This window comes from Myotis brandtii, unplaced genomic scaffold (assembly GCF_000412655.1).
Source record: "Myotis brandtii unplaced genomic scaffold, ASM41265v1 scaffold280, whole genome shotgun sequence".
NCBI lineage: Eukaryota > Metazoa > Chordata > Mammalia > Chiroptera > Vespertilionidae > Myotis > Myotis brandtii.
In genome coordinates this window covers 48,530-70,670 of record NW_005360677.1, presented here as the reverse complement: position 1 = coordinate 70,670, position 22,141 = coordinate 48,530, and the positions used below count along the sequence as shown (strand labels likewise).

The 22,141-nt window shown below is 41.5% G+C and overlaps 1 protein-coding gene across 1 annotated transcript in view; it reads left to right on the top strand.

Annotated features, from left to right (window-relative positions):
• Nucleotides 1-22,141, top strand: part of RBM28 (RNA binding motif protein 28) — a gene marked incomplete at its 5' end in the record, with an annotated part of 31,712 nt that overhangs the window by 5,996 nt on the left and 3,575 nt on the right. The window contains 12 exons of the mRNA XM_005868915.2: nt 787-858; nt 2,181-2,312; nt 2,352-2,427; nt 2,596-2,738; nt 4,169-4,241; nt 8,792-8,901; nt 12,749-12,822; nt 13,392-13,527; nt 15,304-15,368; nt 17,113-17,271; nt 19,293-19,442; nt 19,779-19,853. Of these exons, the coding sequence (XP_005868977.2) occupies nt 787-858; nt 2,181-2,312; nt 2,352-2,427; nt 2,596-2,738; nt 4,169-4,241; nt 8,792-8,901; nt 12,749-12,822; nt 13,392-13,527; nt 15,304-15,368; nt 17,113-17,271; nt 19,293-19,442; nt 19,779-19,853 (1,265 nt within the window). The remainder of the gene's footprint in view (nt 1-786; nt 859-2,180; nt 2,313-2,351; nt 2,428-2,595; nt 2,739-4,168; nt 4,242-8,791; nt 8,902-12,748; nt 12,823-13,391; nt 13,528-15,303; nt 15,369-17,112; nt 17,272-19,292; nt 19,443-19,778; nt 19,854-22,141) is intronic.

Genomic DNA, 22,141 nt, shown 5'->3' with positions numbered 1-22,141 from the left:
TTGACCTTAGGTTAAACTCAAAAGAACCTATGTCATTATTCTCTTTTTTATTTGGTAATGAGTGTTCTTTTAAATAAAAAGATGTCCCTGAAATAATCACTGATGGATGTAGGTCGTTGTCTAGGGGTTATGAGATTTGTAGTTTTTTCCCTCTTGGTTATAAGCATTATTCAGCATCCGTGGGCTAGTAAATTGACCATGAGGCTACTATGGGTATTGATTTACCAGGTAGTAAAGAAGGATTGGCTTAGAGATTTCCTGCCTTCTGAGTATGGTGCAAATTATTCTAAAATGCCTGTTTTTCTTCTTTTTTTATTTAAAAAAAAAATATTTTTATTGATTTCAGAGAGGAAGGGAGAGGGAGAGATAGAAACATCAGTGATGAGAGAGGATCATTGATTGGTTACCTCCTGCACACCCCCTTCTGGGGATTGAGCCCGCAACCTGGGCATGTGCCCTTGACCGGAATCGAACCCGGGACCCTTCAGACCAATGCTCTATCCACTGAGCCAAACTGGCCAGGGCTGTTTTGCTTCTTGCTAACTGGAAACTTGTTGGTCTAACTGGAAGCAATGTTCTAATTATTTTTTTAAATTATATCTTATCCCAGGTGTGGTGGCTGTGTAGGAAGGCAGAATTAATGTTCATTGATAAAAGAAAAGTTAAGGTTGAAAAAGAATAGACAGTTATTAGGAGTTTTATTTTAGGACCACTATTCTTTGATGAATAAGAAGCCATTTATAGGAGATAGAAGTGTTAAAAAGATGTTACTTTTCTGTCTGACAGGTCGGATAGTAGCTGTGGATTGGGCTGTGGCAAAGGATAAATATAAAAATACACAGTCTGCCTCTGCCCCAGGTAAGATGTGGTGATGCTGCTTAGGAGGGGTTGTATGTTTTGGGGTGAGTGTGGAAGCAACTCTACAATAAAAGTATGTATACGGGAACCTGCTTGTCAGTGAGAATATTGGGCTGAAGATACCAAAAGCACAGGATTGCCCCCAAAATGAGACTGAGTAGTAAGAAAAACTCTGAATACCTTCTGGCTCAGAAACCCAGAGCTGTTTGTCAATTCATATTGTCCCGTCTGGTGACCTGGTCCCAAAACATAGGATCTTTTTTTGTTTGTTAATCTTTACCCGAGGATATTTTTCCATTGATTTTTAGAGAGTGGGAGGGGGAGAAACACACACAGAGAGAAACATCGAAGTGTCTCTCACATCAATTGGTTGCCTCCCACAGGGACTAGTGCGAGGATCGAGCCCGCAACCAAGGTACATGTCTTTTTTTTTAAAAATATGTTGTTGAGGATCGAGCCCGCAACCAAGGTACATGTCTTTTTTTTAAAAAATATGTTTTTTTTTTATTGATTTCTTACAGAGAGGAAGGGAGAGGAATAGAGAGTTAGAAACATCGATGAGAGAGAAACATCGATCAGCTGCCTCCTGCACACTCCCTACTGGGTATGTGTCTGCAACCAAGGTACATGCCCTTGACTGGAATCGAACCTGGTACCCTTGAGTCCGCAGGCTGACGCTCTATCCATTGAGCCAAACCGGTTAGGGCCAAGGTACATGTCTTTACTGGAATCGAACCCTCTACCCTTCAGCCTGAAGGCCAACGCTCTATCCACTGAGCCAAACCAGCTGGGGTCCAAAACATAGGATCTTTTGAGTCTAAGCCCACTCCTGGGTGTGGAGTGAGGAGTGGGTCTGAGTTCATTGTTCCCTCTACTTGCTGTCCTTTCTCAGCTTTTCATAGTAAGAAATGATGGAACATTGCTGTAAGTAAGCATAGGGAAAGTTAAAACTTGTGTTTTACTTAGAAAACAATTGGCTTTCAGGCTACCCAAAGCTCGCCGAGATTAAAGTTCATGGTTGGACTGAACCATGCCTTGTGCTGGCTGTGGTGCAGGATGGTGGGCTGTTTGTGAAGGCTCAGTTGCTGCTTCTCTCATTCCGAGCCAGGTAACCTTCAGGCTTTTGATGAATGAATGTGACAGCCTCCAAGGGAATCTCAGTGATGAGCTTTTTTTTTTTCTTCATACTTCATACAATAAGAAAAATACATGAGATTCTGTAAAACTAAAGGAACTAGGAACTTGATGGTATTATTGACTCTTAAAATAACCTTATTTTAGATACTGAATTAATTTCTAACTTTCTTTACTTCCTTGTGTAGGTGAGGAGAAGCAACCTGAACCTAAACATCAGAAATTAGATAAAGTGAATGGCAGGAAAGAAGAGGTTATGAGAGAGGAAGAGGATGATGATGGTGATATGGAAGAGGATGATGATGAAGATGGTGATGATGGTGATGATGGTGATATGGAAGGGGATGATGATGAAGATGGTGATGATGGTGATGATGAAGAGGAGGAGAAGAATAAAGAATCAAAGGTGACCAAGCGTGTGCAAATTCACAAGAGGTAAGCCACTTAGCTTGTTCTGAGACAACAGTGGAAAATTCAGGATGGTCTCTGGGGGGGAAAAACGGGCTTTTCCTGTCCCCATCATTGTGGAATTGACATGTGTAATAGAGTTGGATAGCCCCCTCTGTCCGCCCAGGTCCTTAGTTCTAAACTGTGCCATTGCAGAGCAGTCAAGAGACCAGTGCCCTCAGAAAGCAGTGAAGAGGACCATTCCGATGAGGACAGCGGCCTGGAGGACGGTGATAGTGTTGATAGTGGAGAGGACCTCGCTCAGAGTGACACCCACACGGAAGAGCAGGAGGATGAAGGTTTGCCTGGGATTTTCAAATTTAAATTACTACTGAGAAATGTGCATCAGTGCAGTGCAGGCCTCTTTAAATAGGACCCTAAGGTGTTTTGTCAAATTTATGTTAAAACGCTGAAGATGAAAACTTTGCATTATTTTGGTTTTGTTTTTTAAATAAGTTTGGAGTGGTGTTTGAGGGTTAAGATTCCTAGGGAATTTAAAATGTAGCTTAATTCTGAGGCACTACCTCTCTCTCTTGATTATCTTTCTAATTATCCAGCCCCGAATGAAAATTGGATAAACAGGATATTGCATCTAAGACCACGGTGGATTTTAAACAACTCTTTTGAGTTGAGAGGGGGATAAAGGATTTCTTGGGGCATTTTGTAAAACTGTAACCAAATGCTGTTGCTATGTTTATCAGGAATGTTGGGTAAACTCAAAGCATTTATTGAGGGAAGTAGGTCATTACAGAATGAGGAGTGGCCAATAACTGGTCCTTTAATTTGTCTGGATGGAGGTTTTTGTTTACTTATCAGGTCGCTCCCTTCTGCTTCCTTTTCTGTAAGGCTGGCATGCCGGTTGGACCATATAAGAAATCTGAAGGAAAAAGCTTTTTTCATGAGGAGAGAATGGTCGATACCTTAGAATCAAAGAAACTTTTATACTAAAGGGACTATGAGACCTTGCATTCTACAACCAGATTCAACTGTCTATTACCTTTCTTTCACTTGAAAAAATTATGGGACTAATACATAATAATGAGAGAACATTAATAAGAAATATACTGCAGAAGAGTATTGCATAGAAAGTAAGAGTTCCTCACCAATCCCTCAAGGTCCCCCAAAGTAATCACTGTTGTTTCTTTTGTATCTTTCCAGAAATTTTGTGTGCATATATAAGCATGTATATCTATTCTTAGAAACAAACAGTGAGTCTCCCTTATACCCAGATTCTCAGCCACATAGGACCCTTCCCCAGAGACAACCAATGTTATATGTTTCTGGTGTAGCTAAAGGTAATTAATACCTTTATGGGTAAAAACATACACATATACAATATAGTGTACATTATATGTGTGAATATGTGTTATTTTTTTAAGTGTTCTATGTTTTATATTTCTAAAACGTTTACATTTTCACAGTAGCTTATGGGACTCTATTTTTTCCCCATATCCTTACTACATTGGATTTTATCTATCTTTTCGGTTTTTGCCAATCTGTTGGTAAAAAATTGTATCTAATTTCTTGTGCTGTTTTTCTTTAATTATGAGTGAGCTTGACAAACTTTTCATGTATATATTTGCATATCCTTTGTTCATTTTAAATTGATTTTTTCCTTATTGATTTATGCAATATCTTTATATATTTAAGAAGTTAGCCCTTTGTTGTATGGCTTACACCAGTATTTTTCAGATTGTTTTTTGTTTGTTTGTTTGTTTGTTTACTTTAGATGTACAAGGCTCAAAGAAAAAGAAAAGGAAATTACCCTCTGATGTGAATGAAGGGAAAACTGTTTTCATAAGGTATGCCTTTTTACTTTTAAGAACTGCTCTATTTGTGTTGCTGTCATAGGTTTCTCTTACCTCCCTCTCTCCCTCCCTTTCTTTTCTCTTCTCCTTTTTTTCCTCTTTACTTTTTTGTACTAGTTCTATTAAGTAGACCAGAAGTTTGATGCCTCTAAGACCATTAGCACATCTGGCTCTAGGAGCATAGCAAACAATGAGAAACATAGAATCAGAACCATATACAGAAGTATTTATGCAGAGGTTATCATATGTTGTCCTTAGTTATTTTTTTATTTTTAGACATTTTTTTTCCCATTGATTTCAGAAAGGGAGGGAGAGAGAGATAGAAAAAACACCAATGATGAGAGAGAATCATTGATTGGCTGCCTCCTGCATGCCCCCCACTAGGGATCGAGCCAGCAACCCAGGCATATACCCTTGACCGGACTCGAACCTGTGACCCTCCAGTCTGCAGGTTGACACTCTATCCACCGAGCCAAACCAGCTAGGGCCTTATTTAGATTTCATTCTTTGTAATTGGGGTGGCATCATTTGGAACAAATCAATTCTTCAACTATGAGAGATATCCTACTTGCTGGCCTTCGTTTTAGTTTTTTTGTTTTTTAATACATTTTTATTGATTTCACAGAGGAAGGGAGAGGGAGAGAGAAATAGAAACATCAATGATGAGAGAGAATCATTGATTGGCTGCCTTCTGCATGCCCCCTACTGGGGATCGAGCCCAAGACCTGGGCATGTACCCAAACTGGGAACCAAACTATGACCTCCTTGTTCATAGGTCAGTGCTCAAACAGTGAGCCACACCAGCCGGGCACTGCTGGCCTTTCTTTTAAAGGGAGTGTTAGAGAGGGGTGACACCACTTATCTCAAACAATTTCTTTCTTCATGCCTAACTTCTAAAGTAGTGTCCGTAATAAAGTAAGGCATCCCATCTGTTTCTAGGGAAACTGAGGGAGAGAGTTGGGTGGAGATGGGTTTTATTTCATGTTCCCATTGCTATTTTAGTCCTGACTGCAATAGATTGGCATTTTCAGAAGGTTGGGATATCTTTAGCACACCTCTAATATGCTTTCTTGTTCTTTCTTAAGCACCAATGTGCGGGGCCATTTGAATCTTATTTGAGAGACTAGGGGCCCAGTGCATGAATTCGTGCACCTTGAAAGGAACTGTGGGCCGCGAGGCTGTGGTGGGCACAGGGGCGGGTCTCAGCCCATCCTCCGTGCTCCCCCCTTCCCCGGCCCCTCCTGCCGCGACCTCACTCCCACCACCGCTGCTCCCACAAGCTGACGGTGCTGGTGCCGTCAGCAGGTGCGAGTGGCAGCTGCTGCCCCAATCGCCCTTCAGGAGCAGGGGGCAGTGGAGAAAGCCCTGAGGGGCAATTGGGGCCGGCAGCCACTGCTCGTACCCACTGACGGCGTTGAGTGATCAGGACCAGCGCTGGGCGCCAGCAGCAGGTGCGAGCGGCGGCTCAGGCAGCAACAGCGGGTGCAAGCGGGGCTGGTGCCGGCAGCGGGTGTAAGCGCTTGGTGGGACCGTGGCGTGCGGGAGCAAAGAATTTTCAGTAACCACCAGAGGCTCGCCCTGATGACAGTGACCAGCATCCTGCCTAGGTCTGGTGCCCCCCCTCACCTGCTCCACCATCCCACTGCTGCCAACGCCCGCCATGTTCTGTGTGTGCCCCCTGGTGGTCAGTGCACGGTTGTTCGGTTGTTCTGCAGTTCGGTCTATTTGCATATTAGGGTTTTATATATATATACCAGGTAGATGTGTATTTTATCCTCTTGCACAATCTTCTGAGATTGTTTTTATTATATAAGTAATTTATGTTTAGTGTAGGAAATTTAGGAAATAAATGTGCAAAAAGACACAAAAACATTAACCTTAATCACTACTCAGAGAACACCCACACACATGCCCACATCATCATAAATATTTACAAAGATGAGTTTAGCCTATGCATGCTGTGCTATAACCCATTTTTTCTTTACAGCATATCTCTCCATAACTTCTTTTTACTGTGTTATATGGAATTGCCATATAAATAATTTTGTACTCTCAGAGGATTTTAACAGGAAGGAAGAAACATCACGCTTAGAAGCCTGTGATCTCAATACCAAGTATACCGTTTATACATCATTTAAATTAACAAAGAACTTAGGAAGGTAAAGGGATGAAAGAAAGAAAACTATGTACACGATGAGGCATATTAGAAGAAGTAATGTAGCTAGGATGTGTCTTATTGCAGAACTTTTTTTGGTTTTTTATACATTTATTTATTTTGATTGATTTCAGAGAGAGGAAGGGAGAGGGATAGAAACATCAATGATGAGTGAGAATCATTGATTGGCTGCCTCCTGCACGCCCCCTACTGAGGATTGAGCCCAAAACCCGGGCATGTGCCTTGATTGGGAATGGAACTGTGATCTGGTTCATGGGTTGATGCTCAACCACTGTACCATACTGCTGGGCCCAAACATTTTTTTTTTTTTACCTCAGTTACTCCATAAGATAGAATCATTTATGGGGTTAACTGAGTTTAAGAGAAGTAAAACTGTAGATATTTATTTATTTTAAATATTTTTTTTATTGCTCTTTTAGAGAGAGAGGAAGGGAGAGAGAGAAACATTGATGTGAGAGTGAAACATTGATCAGCTGCCTCCTGCATGCCACCTACTGGGGATTGAGCCCAAAACCAGTGCATGTGCCCTGACCAGGAATCTAACTGGAAACCAAACCATCGCAGTGCATAAGATGATGCTCAACCATCTGAGCCACACCAGCCAGGGTCAAAATTGTAGATTTTTATTTGGGACTTTTTCTTACCCCTGGAAGGTTGTGCATAGCTGGGGAAATGAGGACTCTACACTGTGTTGAAATTTAGTAGAACAAAATCTCCTTCCAACATTTTTTAATCCCATGGAGAGAAATACGTAGTTTTGTTTTTTGCACTTAGACACAAAACTTTACCATGTTTGTTTTTGAGTTATTTGGAAGGATTTTCTTTTTTATAAAAAATTTCTTAATTCTTTTTTTATTTTTTAACAGTTGACATTCAATATTTTATATTACAAGTAGTTTCAGGTGTACAGCATAGTGATTAGACAATTATGTAATTTACAAAGTTATCCTCCGGATAAATGTAGTACCCACCTGGCACCATAAATAGTTATTACAATATTATTTATATTTATTTATTTACTTTTAAAAAATATGTTTTTATTGATTTCAGAGAGGAAGGGAAAGGGAGAGAGCGATAGAAACATCAATAATGAGAGAGAATCATTGATTGGCTGCCTCCTGCATGCCCTCTACTGGGGATTGAGCCCGCAACCTGGGCATGTGCCCTTGACTGGAATCGAACCTGGGACCCTTCAGTCTGCAGGCCGACGCTCCATCCACTGAGCCAAACTGGTTAGGGCTTACAATATTATTGACTGTTATCCCTATGCTGTACTTTACATCCCCATGACTGTTTTGTAACTACCAATTTGTACTCTCTAATCTCTTCACTTAAAGGATTTTCTGACTTCTATAAAATTTTAACTGAAACCAAGATTTCACAGCAACACAGAGAAGAAAATGGCTAATCAGAGAGAGAGAGACACACATTTGAGTGTTTTGTTTGTAATCAGGGAAAGTAATTTTGGCCAGTTTATTGAAAAAGCAGGTTTGTTGGATAAATGTTAGGTTGGCTCACAGAATGGTAGTTGTCAAAGAGCAAACCTTAAGAATGGGATGAAACTCTGGACAGTTCTGGGACGTCTGCTGCAGGTGGCGGTGGGTCTTTTCTCTGAGGACGCCCCACTATTTCTTTAACTTCTTTTTTTAAAAAATATATTTTTACTGATTTCAGAGAGGAAGGGAGAGGGAGAGAGAGAGAGAAACATCAATGATGAGAGAGAGTCATTGATTGGCTGCCTCCTGCACAACCCCTACTGGGGATTGAGTCCGCAACCCAGGTATGTGCCCTGACCAGGAATTGAACCCAGGATCTTTCAGTCCACAGGCCGACACTCTATCCACTGAGCCAAACTGGCTAGGGCTATTTTTTTAACTTCTTAAGGTGTAACAAATTCTGTAGGATGTATTAATGTAAATGTACAACTCAGTGAAATTTTTCATATTTATATACAAGGTTTGGCAAAACATGTATATGCTCATATATATTTACATATGTATATTTACATATATGAATGTATACATGTATCCATGTAACCACCACCCAGATCAAGACATAAGTTTCCTTTGGGTGGGACACTGCTGTTTTGAAGTGAATCTGCATCTACAACTTCTGGTCTTTGTATAACTCTGTTCAAGTTTTAAATTCCTGGAGAGAGAATCTGATTGACAGAGGAAGGTCAAGGGGCAGAGTCACATATCAGAAACCTGGCCATTGGAGGTCTCCCCTATTGGTGCTATTCCTGAACAAGGCAGAGTGGTCTTGAGCAAGGGAACCACTCCAGTTGGTGTCTAACTCACTCATTTTGTAACCAGAACATGGGATCTTTTGTAATTGATCTTTCTTGTGATCTAATTGTCTTCCATAGAAACCTGTCCTTTGACTCAGAGGAAGAAGAACTTGGGGAGCTCCTCCAGCAATTTGGAGATCTTAAATATGTCTGCATTGTCTTACATCCAGACACAGAGCATTCTAAAGGTATTTGTTGTCAGCTGGTCAGGCCCTAGAAGAGTGAAACTACTGCCGTGGGCACTGAGGGGTTCACATTCAGCCCAAGTTTCTGTGGTCCATAGAAGCACCAAAGACATTCTGAGGTTGTCCTCTATGAGGTCAAATTCATGCAGCATATTTCATGCACCTGCCAGCCATAATTTTGTCTAAGCTTTTTAAGCCCTTATTTACTTTAGGGTAATGAATTCCATTTGTTGTTCTTTGAATTTCAAATGTGATAACATCTCATGGGTATTAATTATTCCACATTGCTTGACATTACTGGGATCTTTTTAGTTGCGTTTCTTAGAGATGGAAGATGATAGAAACTTTGTCGCAGTGGTAACAGAAAGAAAGAAAACTATGTAAGAAGGGTTCTGCCATAGATTTTTTTTCCTAAAGCTATTTATTTGAGTTTCCAGGGTTGACCATTCCTCATTTCAGTATATTACTTTTCATAATTTTTGATTTCATCAATTGCAGTCATTCTCCTAAAGCAATTCTTTTTTTATGTGGTTTTTTGTTGTTACTCCTCACCCAAGGATATTTTTGCATTGATTTTTTAAAATATATTTTTATTGATTTCATAGAGAAAGGGAGAGAGAGAGAGAGAAACATCAATGATGAGAGAGAATCATTGATTGGCTGCCTTCTGCTGCCCCACACTGGGGATTGAGCCTGCAACCCGGGCATGTGCCCTTGGCCAGAATCGAACCTGGGACCCTTCAGTCCACAGGCCAACACTCTGTCCACTGAGTCAAACCGGCTAGGGCTCCATTGATTCTTAAAGAGAGGGGGAGAGACAGAGAGAGAGAAACATCGATATGAGAGATACATGGATTGGTTGCCTCCTGCACATGCCCCAACCAGGGCCTGCAACCAAGGTACATGTCATTGACTAGATTGGAACCCTGGACCCTTCATTCCATGGGCCAGGGCTCTTTCTGGCTAGGGCTCTCTCTTTTTTTTTCTTTTTAATCCTCACCTGAGGATTTTTTCCATTGATTTTTAGACAGAGTAGAAGGGAAGGGAGAGGGAGGGAGGAGAAAAGAAAGAGAGAGAGTGAGAAAGATTGGTTGGTTGCCTCCTGCACACATCCAGAACAGGGCTGAGTATTGAACCCACAAACGAGGGACATGCCCTTGATTGGAATCGAACCCATGACCCTTTGGTCCGAGGGCTAGTGCTCTAACCACTGAGAAAAACTGGCTAGGGCATTTAAAAAATATATATAGATAGATAGATATTATTGATTTCAGAAAAAAAGGGAGAGGGAGAGAGAGATAGAAACATCAATGATGAGAGAGAATCATCAATCAGCTTCCTCCTGCACGCCCCACACTGGGGATTGAGCCTGCAACCGGGCATGTGAACCGTGACCTCCTGGTTCATAAGTCAATGCTCAATAACAGCCACACTGGATGGGCAGTGAATTCTTAATTCATTCTGATTCTTGATTCCTTTGCATTCTACCAAAAGCTATGAACCATCTCCTCAGAAAAAGGCCACTTCTGAGAGTTTGTGGGTTCCCTGGAGCCTATCCATGGATTGTTAACCTACTTTTTAAATCATCTTATTTTCCAAACTGATGAGATCGGAGCATTTTTGGGTTTTGGCTAAAAAAGATGTACATAAGGCCTTATGATGGAAAGAAAATGGAAGTGCTTCCTGGAGATTAGGGATCTAATCCCAGCTAAACCATAGCCCTGCTGGGTGATTTATGGCAAATCATTTAACCACTGTGGGCTTTCGTTTCTTATCTGTAAAATTAGTGTGTTCAACTAGAGTAATCACTTAAGGTGCCTTAAGCTCTGATATCAATTATACTTCTCCATTTCCAGTATGTTTTTTAAAAATGGGCAACTGGAATTGCATAGAATGTTTCAAGTATGGTAAGCTATTGCTTTAGTGTGATGTCTTTTGTCCCTTTTTGAGTGTGTGCTGTATTGGGTTGATATTTTCAGAATGTAGTCTACAGTTGACTTGCTTCAATTTCTACCTTGGTCTGTTAATTTTAGTTGAGAGTTAATGATCTTAAGTATAGTTTTCATTATTTTTTCTTAGTGCATGTCTTTTCCTAGCTCATAATTAAATTTTTCTGGCGCTTTTTCTGCCTGCTCACTCATACAGCCTTGGCCTCCTCCTCCAGTTTATCCCTGTCAGCAAGCCATTTCACTGCCTGGAAGAGCTGAATATTATCTGCAGACTTTTAGGGAAGTGTTAAGACTGAATTCAATACTGACCCTGGAAATTCCAATGATAAAATCCCTACCCATTCAGAGAGAAATACCCATTTTTTTCATATTGGACAAATAGAATAATCTGCCTATTAGAAACATTTCCTCCTCATATTTTTTTTTCTCATATATTTTATTGATTTTTTACAGAGAGGAGGGGGGAGGAATAGATAGTCAGAAACATCAATGAGAGAGAAACATCGATCAGCTGCCTCCTGCACACCCCCTACTGGGGATGTGCCCGCAACCAAGGTACATGCCCTTGACCGGAATCGAACCTGGGACCCTTGAGTCCGCAGGCCGACGCTCCATCCACTGAGCCAAACCGGCCAGGGCTCCTCCCCATATTTCTGTATTTGTTTCTTCATATGGAGTATTTATTAATGCTGGGCATTATGGTAGTGCTAGGGATATGGGAACAGTCAAGAAACATGGCCCTTATTCCTCAAGCACCTAGTCTTTTTGTGAAGATGCCGTCTGAATGGGGCTATAAATAGAGATGTGAGTGAAGGACCGGCAAGGTGGGACACTTGGCTCTGCCTGGAGGAGGCAGGAAAGATCTCACTAGATGGTGACCTTTGGGTTGGCCTGCCCATGTGTTCTCTCAGTGAGTCTGCTGCCATTCTTTTTTTTAAAAAAAATTTATTTATTAAATTGATTGGGGAGACATGGTCAACACGAACACATAGGTTTCAGGTGTGGGTTTCTATGTTACAAGATCTGTATATTGCACCATGTGCCCACCACCCAAAGTAAAATCTTCTCCTGTCACCTTATATTAGGACCCCCTTCTTCCATCTATGAGTGAAATCATGTCGCTTTTTCTGACTAACTTATTTCATTTAGCATAATATTCTCAAGGTCCATCCATGTTGTTGCAACTGGTGCTATTTCACCCTTTCTTATGCCATTTATTTTTATTGGGGACAAAACATCACTCCCTCAGTGGGGAATACTAACAAAATATTATGAAACTTATATTTAAAATAAGGTTGTGGTTTTTTTAATGTCAATAACAAAAAATTAGGATGGGCTAATTGGCCCTGCGTCTAACCAGTGAGAGGGGTACCTGTGGAAATTCTGGACTGTGAGTTGAGAATGGAGCTCATGGGTTTCTGGTTCACTGCTGTATTCATTTGATAGAGGCCTGAGCCTTTTACTCCAAGAGGCAGGTGTCCCCATATCTAATGCCTCCCAAGTAACAATGATGACAGTGAGATCTGTAATTAATTTCAGGGTTAAGTGGTCGCTGCCTCATTTTTTAAATCTTCTAATAGGCATGCAGTAAGTGATGCTGAATAGAATGTTAGGCTGGAATTTCTCCAGCATTTCTTGTGGATATTTGTTACTAAGGAGAGAGATGGTAAGACTAAAGTTCTAGGAGTATTGGAAAAGATGAAGGAAATAATAAAATTTCGTTGCGAGCAGTTGTGCTATTTTATCAGTGCCTGACAGCGCCTGTCTCAGCGGTATTTAACAAAAGGATGCTACCAACCCTTCCACTTGTGTCAGCCTCCCACCATTTGTGTGTTGTCTTTGGCTTCCTGGTGGGCCATGGGTGTTTAGCATTCTCACTTGAATTTTGTCTCTCTGTACAGGTTGTGCATTTGCTCAGTTCATGACTCAAGAAGCAGCTCAGAAATGCCTTGCAGCTGCTTCTCCAGAGACCGAGGTAAGGAAGACATTTCCTTTACCCTGTAACCCAGGCAATAGTGGCTCCTAGGGGCAACACCTGCTGTTTATGCAAAGCATCATCATTATGTTGTCAATAACGTAATAATAGTCAAGCTTACATTTATTGGGCACTTAGTGTCTCATAGGCACGCTCATTAGATAGGCACATGCATTTTCTTATTTAGTCCTTACATCAGCCCTATAGGGTTATATAAGGTTAGTATAATTGTATTGCCATTGTCTGTTAAATTTTCTTGAGTAGAGATAACACTACCATTTCATTAGCTTTCTTTAGATTACTAAAAATTTGCTTATTTACAGATCAGTTTCCTCAGTTTGGGCCTAAACATCTCCCATAAAATAAATTATTTAGTCCTGGCTGCCCTAAATACACACATGGCCTTTAGCACAGCTATAGTAAATACTGTTAGCTGGGCCAAAATATATTGGGGTTGGGTTCCATAGCTTAATTGGCGTCTGCTGTTTCCCTTTCCTTGCTGTTCCTTGTCAGTTGCTTAGTTTTTACTTGTTATGTGTTTTAAGAGACAGGGTTGCAATCTGTTACAGGGTGGCGGGCTGAAATTGGATGGCCGGCAACTCAAGGTTGACTTGGCAGTGACCCGTGATGAGGCTGCAAAGCTTCGGACAAAGAAGGTGAAGAAGCCGACCGGAACCCGGAACCTCTACCTGGCCCGAGAAGGCTGTGAGTAGTGGATGGGAGACGTAAACCAGGCCTCTGAGAAGCTGGCCCTGTGCTGTGACAGTGACCCAGCAATATTTATGTTTGAGGGCATGTTTCACATTAAAACCCCAAATGTCCTCATTAGCAGTGTTTTTTTATTATTATTATTGTAATGTTTTTTGTTTCTGTTTTTTTTTTTAATTTGTTTTTTTAATTTTAGAGAGGGAGGAGAGGAGAAAGAAAAAGAGAGAAACATCGATGTAAGAGAGATACATCGATAGGTTGCCTTCTGTACGTACCCTGACTGGGGATTAAACTTACAACCTAGGTATGTGCCCTAACCAGGAATTGAACTGGTGACCTTCCGGTGCATGGGATGATGCTCCAACCAACTGAGCCGCACTGGCCGGGGCAGTAGTGTTATATTATTATTTCACTTTAGTAGATGTGGCTTTCTGTTTGGAAACCTTCACCCAGTTTGTAGATGAGCCAGTCTCGTCTTTTCTGCCTGCTGGCCTTTAGATCTTTTCATCAGAGATTGGCAGGGCAAAGAGGGAGGAAAAACTCAAATTACCTTTGCTTCTTGTCATCATTTCTTTTTTTAAACATATATTTTTATTCAGAGAGGAAGGAAGAGGGAGAGAGAGAGAGAGAAACATCAGTGATGAGAGAGAATCATTGATCAGTTGCCTTCTGCACACCCCACACTGGGGATCGAGCCCACAACCTGGGCATGTGCCCTGACTGGGAATAGAACCGTGACCTCCTGGTTCATAGGTAGATGCTTAACCACTGAGCCACGCTGGCTGGGCGATTTATATAATAAGAGGTTTTCTGAAAGAGTGAAAATTACAACTAAAATTACTCTTTGGATTTAAAATGTGCAGAGTGCCTTTCTCTTAATGCCAAAAAGATAATCAGAAATTAGCTTTAATTAGAAAAAAGAGAATCCCTCCCTCTAGGTCAGTGATGGCTAACCTTTTGAGCTCGGCGTGTCAGCATTTTGAAAAACCCTAACTTAACTCTGGTGCCGTGTCACATATAGAAATTTTTTGATATTTGCAACCATAGTAAAACAAAGACTTATATTTTTGATATTTATTTTATATATTTAAATGCCATTTAACAAAGAAAAATCAACCAAAAAAATGAGTTCACTTGTCACCTCTGACACGTGTGTCATAGGTTCGCCATCACTGCTCTAGGTCATACAGTATTTGTCAGCCCACCTGCTGCACAACTGCCCAGCGAGGACTGGTGATGTTAGGTCATTAGCCTTCGATACTAGGCCTCTGTGTGGTGATTTGGCTGTTTTCTGGGCTGGCTTATCTCACCACTCAGTAACGATCCCCTAGTCCATGAGCAGTGCAGTTCCAAGGGCCAGGCTATAGGTGGAGCAGTTTTGCATCCAAATGCTTAAAATGTCCTTATTTTCAGAACTTCCTTTAGGCCTTTCCAGCTGGTGTTGGGCATGTAGGGGAGAGAAGGAGAAGAGGAATGAAATTACAAACTATTCAGAGCAGCAGCTGCCAACTGGTGGTCCGCGGACCACTGGTGGTCCATGAGGTCCGAAAGGTTGGCAACCGCTGATTCAAAGTATTAGTCCTTGAGAGCAGCTCTGAGCTAAAAAGTTAGCCCTGTAGCCTATTTCTGGCCCTACCCAAATGCCTCTATGTCCTGGCCAGCAAAGTCCTCTGGGCCCTGTACAAAGAGCTTGCATCATTCAAATCACATTCCTCTTGTTGCTCAGTGAAAATTCCCTTGCTGATGTCTTGGCCTTTTTCCCTCTTTCTGCAGTGATTCGTGCTGGGACGAAGGCTGCAGAGGGTGTGAGCGCTGCTGATATGGCCAAAAGAGAACGGGTGAGTAGGTTAGGTACCACCCTTCGATTCGGCATGACTTACTATAAATCAATAAGTAATAATTATTGAATGGTAGAGGTGTTTATTCAAGAGCCAAGTTTTGGTAACAGGCCATACTTACACTGTTGTTAGAGAGAAAAAAGCACGCAGGTGAAACAGCAAATAACCCAAAGTTATCATAACATTAGCTCACCATTATATGCCATTAGAAGAACTGGATCTTATTCTTATTTTCCTAATGCTCAGCACTAATGCCTGCTGAATAGTATGCTTAGAGATCACATAGTAGACACTTTGAGGCTAGGGCTGTGTATAATTAGGTGTCAGTGTAAATGCAGGATAACATAAGAAAGGAAGTTCCAAGTAGGCTGGAATCAGTAGGGAAGAAGGTAGATATGGGTCTTGAGATAGTTAAGATGTCCATTTTGTGGAGGAGGAGGAGGTCTCCAGATTATAGTCATTTTTGGAAAGCTCCATGTTATGAGAGTTTCTACTGCTGACTGATGCCCTTAAATCCCTCTGCTGCTTGGGAATGTTAGTTCCCAGTAGCTTTTACTTTTGCCCACATAGCTTACTTTCAGAGAGCTAAGCCAACCTAGAATTAGCTGTGGAACCTGAAAGTGCAGAAGGTGATGGGCAGAGATGAGAATATAACGACAGGAAGAGGTAGTGTGTCTTTTGTGTAGTTTCCTATCTAGACTAGTGTTCTCAACCTTTTTTGTTAGTGAGCATCCGGAAATGATGGTATTTGAGGGGCATTGTATCCCCTTTTCTGATCACATTGCAATAGTGACACATTTAATTTTCTCTTAGATGAATTTTTCTAGCAAAAAGCTCATAGAGTATATGCATTATAATTCACAGCAGGCACAGCTTTTCCTGGAAGAAAAATCAGACTGTTGAACTTAGGCCTCTTCAAATATCCCTTTACCGTTCATTTCCAGAGCATCCATTTATTTTGTGATTTGTTAGTACCTTTGCCAAATAAGGAGCAGCAGGAATGAGAAGACGTGATGAAAGAAAAAATGTAATTTGAACCTTTTTTCTGCTAATTTTTCTAATTAAAAAAACAAATCAGGAGAAGAATGTCATCTTTCATCTTTGAGACAGGCTGCCCTGGGTCAGTGTTTTGTGCAGCACAGTAGAGGCTGATGCTCTAGAAGCAGAATTCATTTCTGTGGTCATGGATATTCCTTTGCCTAAAGGTGGCAGAGTAGAGACAAGACAGCATTCTCTCAAGTATTCTTTAAAGAAATTCTATTGTTTTTGGAAAGACTAATAGTTTGAGTTGGTGGGTAGATCAGGACTGGGCATAAATGTTAACTACAGTATTATTTATTATTTACTCTGGGCCAAGTTTTGAGGTCAGGATTTTATGTATATCTCCCTATTTTGGCCTTGCATCACTGCTGAGAAATTGACATTATACTGGTATTTTGATCTACAGTTCCACTTTGTAGGTGAAAATATTGTGGCTTAAAAAATTTCATGTAACTTCTCCAGTTAGGGCTGGATTTCGAATTCAGTCTGATGCCATCCATGACTGTCCCACGTGCCCACCATCTTGCCTCCTGATCCTTTCTTTCCCTGTGCTGGGACCGTACAGCTGCAGGGTGGGTGATTTCCCTCCTTTTCTCTATGTGCATAGTTATTGGATGGGGTCGTGGTTCTTTCCTTTTGTAGAACTGTGAGCCTGCATTTTTAAAGGGTGGGTTAGATTGTTAACAGTTTTTTGTTCTTTCAGTTTGAGCTACTGAAGCATCAGAAACTGAAGGACCAGAATATCTTTGTCTCCCGCACCAGGCTCTGCCTGCACAATCTCCCCAAGGCCGTGGATGACAAACAGCTCAGAAAGTTGCTGCTGAATGCCACTAGAGGGGAGAAGGGAGTGCGCATCAAGGAGGTGAGAGTTGGCCCTGTCCACTCAGAACTTTGGTCCTGGGTCAGATCGAGCATTTATTTTCAGGCTGTGGTGCTAGCAGATTGACACATTTTCTTCTGGACACATTGTCAGCAGACAGGGCTGACTTTGGCAGTTTTCATGCCTTTTTTTTTTTTTTGCCTTTTTTCTAAGAACTGCCTTTCACATCTGACCAGATTGCAGTAGAATGTGAGGAAGTCTCTGCCCTAGTGAAGTACTTTAGCAAGCACTTACTGAATGCCTGCTGTGTGCTCAGCATTATGCCAGGTGCTGTAATGTTAATTTTCTTGCAGAGAAAATCATCTGTGTGCTTTGCTCTTTAGAAGAGCATTTTGCTGTCCTTTAGGCTCCCAGCCTATGGTGAGAGTCCTCAGTGCCCTGTGGTGAGCACAGGGCGCTGCACAGGTCTTCAGCAGCTGTGCTAGACAAACACTGTTCACACTGACACGGTTAGACACGGAGAACAGAAGCCGTTCTGCTTCCCGTTTCCCCCATGGCGGCTTGCATCCCTGTGTCCTAGTGCTTACTATTACACTGTCCTGCAGTTGTTTATCAGTCATTTCTCCAACCAAACTGAGCTCTTTGAGGGCAGGTGTCATCTCATTGTTTCTAATGCTTGGCATAGCACCCGGCACATAGTAATCTATCCATCAGTATTTCCTGAAAAAGTAACATAGCCAGTGTTATGAATCTTCTGTGCTCTGTTTCATCCCCATAACTTTTCCTAATCCCTGAGAGCCTCACCAAAATGTATGGTATTGGTATTTGGGGAATGACATGAGAGAATGTGAACATGCCACTCTTGGTAAAACTGTTCAAAGTGTTACTGGTATAGGGGTCAGTTGTGTAATTCCTCATATCAACATCCACAACACTTAAGTGTCTGCACATTTAAAACCTGTCATTTAGAGAAACTTACGTGTTTTACAATATCTGCATTGTATTGAGTTTTTCTCTTTAATTCTTTCATATGTGTGAGTATAGTGTCTCAGCAAGAGAGTAAGCTTCTTGAGGACAGGAACCTCATTCTATGCTTTTCTTGATTTCCCTATAGTGCATGGCACAGAGTAGATACTGGACATACACCAAATGAGCATCCAAGTGGTCCTAATGCCTAGACCTAATGCCAAGCTTCTACGAGTAATAGAATGTGAATGATCAGTTTTCCCAAGATTCCTTGGTGTACCTCAGTGCCCCAGGATGCCTATTACATTCAGCTTAAGGATTTAGGGAAAGGCCACATCAGGGAGGATCTGAGTGCCCAGCAAAGACTGCTGAAGCTTCTTTTTGTATTTCTGAGACTGCATGTGGTACAGGCTTCTCCCCATGCCTGAAATGCCTTATCTAAAGCCATCAGGCTTTCTTCCTTCCCTTCTTTAGTAATTTCTTTTCTTTTTTTAAAATATATTTTTATTGATTTCAGAGAGGAAGGGAGGGAGAGAGAGAGATAGAAACATCAATGATGATAATCATTGATCGGCTGCCTCCTGCACGCCCCCCCACTGGGGATCAAATCCGCAACCCTGGCATATGCCCTTGACCGGAATCGAACCCTGGACCCTTCAGTCCGCAGGCTGACGCTCTATCCACTGAGCCAAACCGGCCAGGGCAGTAATTTCTGAGTGGTTTCTACAATGATGAGCTCTAGCACTACATTTTATCCTCAGTGATAACTTAATATACAACTTCAGGTACCATGGACCTCTCAACTTGTATGTATTGTTAGTAGTTAGTTATTATAATTTTTTCTTGGAGAGTTGATTTTATATGCATGCTTATTTGTAGGTCAGTGTCGATGTCTGTAAACCCCTAGGAAGCATGAAAATACCTATTTAATTTGCTTTGTGCTCTCAGTAGCTGTATTCTAATAAAACAGACAGTCACAGTGTTATTTCAGTACAACTCTTGTGGTGGTGATCTAGCTGAAGAATCTGTCCCAAGAATTGAATCTGTTAAGGCCCTCCTCCTGTAATTACTGATTCTTTTTCTTGTTCTACTCATAGTGTAAGGTGATGCGAGACCTCAAAGGAGTTTATGGGAAAACTAAGGGTCAGTCCCTGGGCTACGCCTTTGCAGAGTTCCAGGAGCACGAGCATGCCCTGACTGCCCTACGCCACATCAACAACAACCCAGAAATCTATGGGCCTCAGAAGGTGAGCCTCATCCTGTGGGGAGAGCTGTTCCCCTGAGGACCTTTTGCAGAAAACCATTCCTCTCCTTTGTGTCCAGTGCGCTCTCAGACATTTGAGTGATGGGAAAGAGTAGCAAGTCGATGGAGGCAATGAGCAGTGATTCAGGTAATAAGATGATTGGCAGGAACTCTAAATTGTGTAGACTACTTACACTACGGCCCCTTACCTGTAAGTAGAGTTTAGTGAGCAGCCACCTCTGACTTGCAGAAAAGAGGGCAATGGTGGGAGACAACTCAGCTCATTGCACTCAGAGATTAAGAAATCGAATGAATGACATTCTGTCTCCTTCTGACACAGAGACCAATAGTGGAGTTCTCTTTGGAAGATCGAAGGAAGCTTAAAATAAAGGAACTGAGGATCCAGCGCAGCCAGGTACAGAACTGAAATGTTTTTTCTGTTTTTGTTATTTTTTAATTGTTGTTCATAACACATAACATACAACCTGCTGTTTTTAAGTGTACACTTCAGTTAAAACAGTTTTTAAAGGCCATATCTAAATTTCTGTTTTGTTCAGTTTGTGATCTGCCCCCTTGATATGGGACTCTACCTCAGTCCGTCCTGTGTTACTCTTCACTCGTCGTCCCCCAGCACTCTCTAGGCTACCTCCTCTGCTGGCCTGTCTTGTGAGAGCCCCACAGAAGGGAGAGGAAGGAGAGAAGACTGTGTGCTGATCACGCACATGCGAGACAACTTACATGTATGAACTCATTTAATCCTCATCAGCCATGTACGGTGGACATTATCAACCCCATTTTACAAACTAGGAAATGAAGCCGACAGAGGTAATAACCTGCCAAGGAACTCAGCAAGCAGCAGAGGCTGAGTATGGACATAAGTATTCATATGAAGCAGCCTGGTGCACACCTAGGCAGCGACTTGTGCAGTGCTTGGTGATGGTCCATGTCAGAATTAATGGCCACAATTAAAGTTGTGCACACCTGTAGATTTCAGCGGTCTCTTTCATAATTGATTTTTCTTCTTAGATGGCTCCAGAAATGTGATGCCTGATAGTTTTAGTACTGCTTTTAATCTAGTGTGGCATAGAGGAAAGAACAGGGACTTGGGGAACGGGAATACTTATTATGTTCATACTCAGCCTCTGCTGCTTGCTGAGTTCCTTGGCAGGTTATTACCTCTGTCAGCTTCATTTTCTAGTTTGTAAAATGGGGTTGATAATATCCACCGCACATGGCTGATGAGGATTAAATGAGTTCACAGTCAATATTCTCGTACCCATTCCCCCCCAGCATAGGACCAGACTATTCTTGATGCTAAAGCTCTTCCAGCTGACCTCGCTGTTATACCCTAGCTGGCATATGTATCAGACATTTGCAGTTTTTGTGGTGGGTAGTGTGAGCATGACCAGTAGAGGAGTAGGTTCAGTGCTTGACACAATGCCCTGGGTTGAAAACCTGTGATCTGGTTCTTGTTCAAGGCAACTTTTTACTTCTAGGTTTATTTACTGCCTTAAGCCATTGTTTCAGGAGGTGATTCTGAAGCTACTTTAGTTGTGTCTCTTATCTCCATTAGGCTGTGAGTCCTGAAAGGTAGGACTCACTATTCTTCCCATCTGTGTGTACCCTTACCACTTAGAAGCAGAGATGGCATATAACATTATATAATAGATCTTTGTGTATCAATGTGCCTATCTCAACTTTTAAAGTGAAAGGACAAAACAATACAACATTGATTTCATGTGAAACTTCATTTGCTTTTTCCACTTTAGTGCAACATAAATATGTTCCATCTTTGATGCCTTACTTCTCATAGCATCTTTTTTTAATCTTGATTTATTCCTTCTCTAATGTTTTTTCCTTTTTTAAAAAAAATATATTTTTATTGATTTCAGAGAGGAAGGCAGAGGGAGAGAGAGATAGAAACATCAATGATGAGAGAGAATCATTGATCGGCTGCTTCCTGCACACCCTACACAGGGGATCAAGTCTACAACCTAGGCATGTGCCTTGACCGGGAATTGAACTGTGACCTCCTGGTTCATAGGTTGATGTTCAACTACTGAGCCATACCAGCTGGGCTTTATTGATTTTTTAGAGGGAGAGAAACATTCATTAGTTGCCTCCCATATACACCCCGACCAGGGATTGAACTCACAACCTAGGTATGTGCCCTGACTGGGAATCGATCCCACAACCTTTTTGGTGTATGGGAAGATGCTCTAACCAACTGAGCCATCCAACTAGGGCTGTCTAAGAAATTCTTTATTTCTCTTTCTCTTTTGAGGGATAATTACACTGGATACAGAAGGTTGGTGCCTTCTCCCCCCCCCCCCCCCCCCCCCCACAAAAAAAACCCTTTAAATATTTTATGCTATTCTCTTCTTGTTTACATGGTTTCTGAAGAGAAATCCAATGTAATACTATCTTTGTTTCTCTGTAGGTAAGGGATCCCCCCTCCTTGGCTTCTTTTAAGAGTTTCCCTTTATCTTTGATTTTCTGCAGTTTGATATAATATGCCCAGGTGTAAATTTTGATATTTATCTTATGTTATTTGTTGAGCTCCCTGGATCTGCGGTTTAGTGTCTGTCATTCATTTCAGAAAATTCTCGGCCCTTATTACTTCAAATATTTCTTTTGTTCCTTTCTTTCTTCTTCTGGTATTCCCATTATTTCACCTTTAGTAATTCTCTCATGTTACTAACC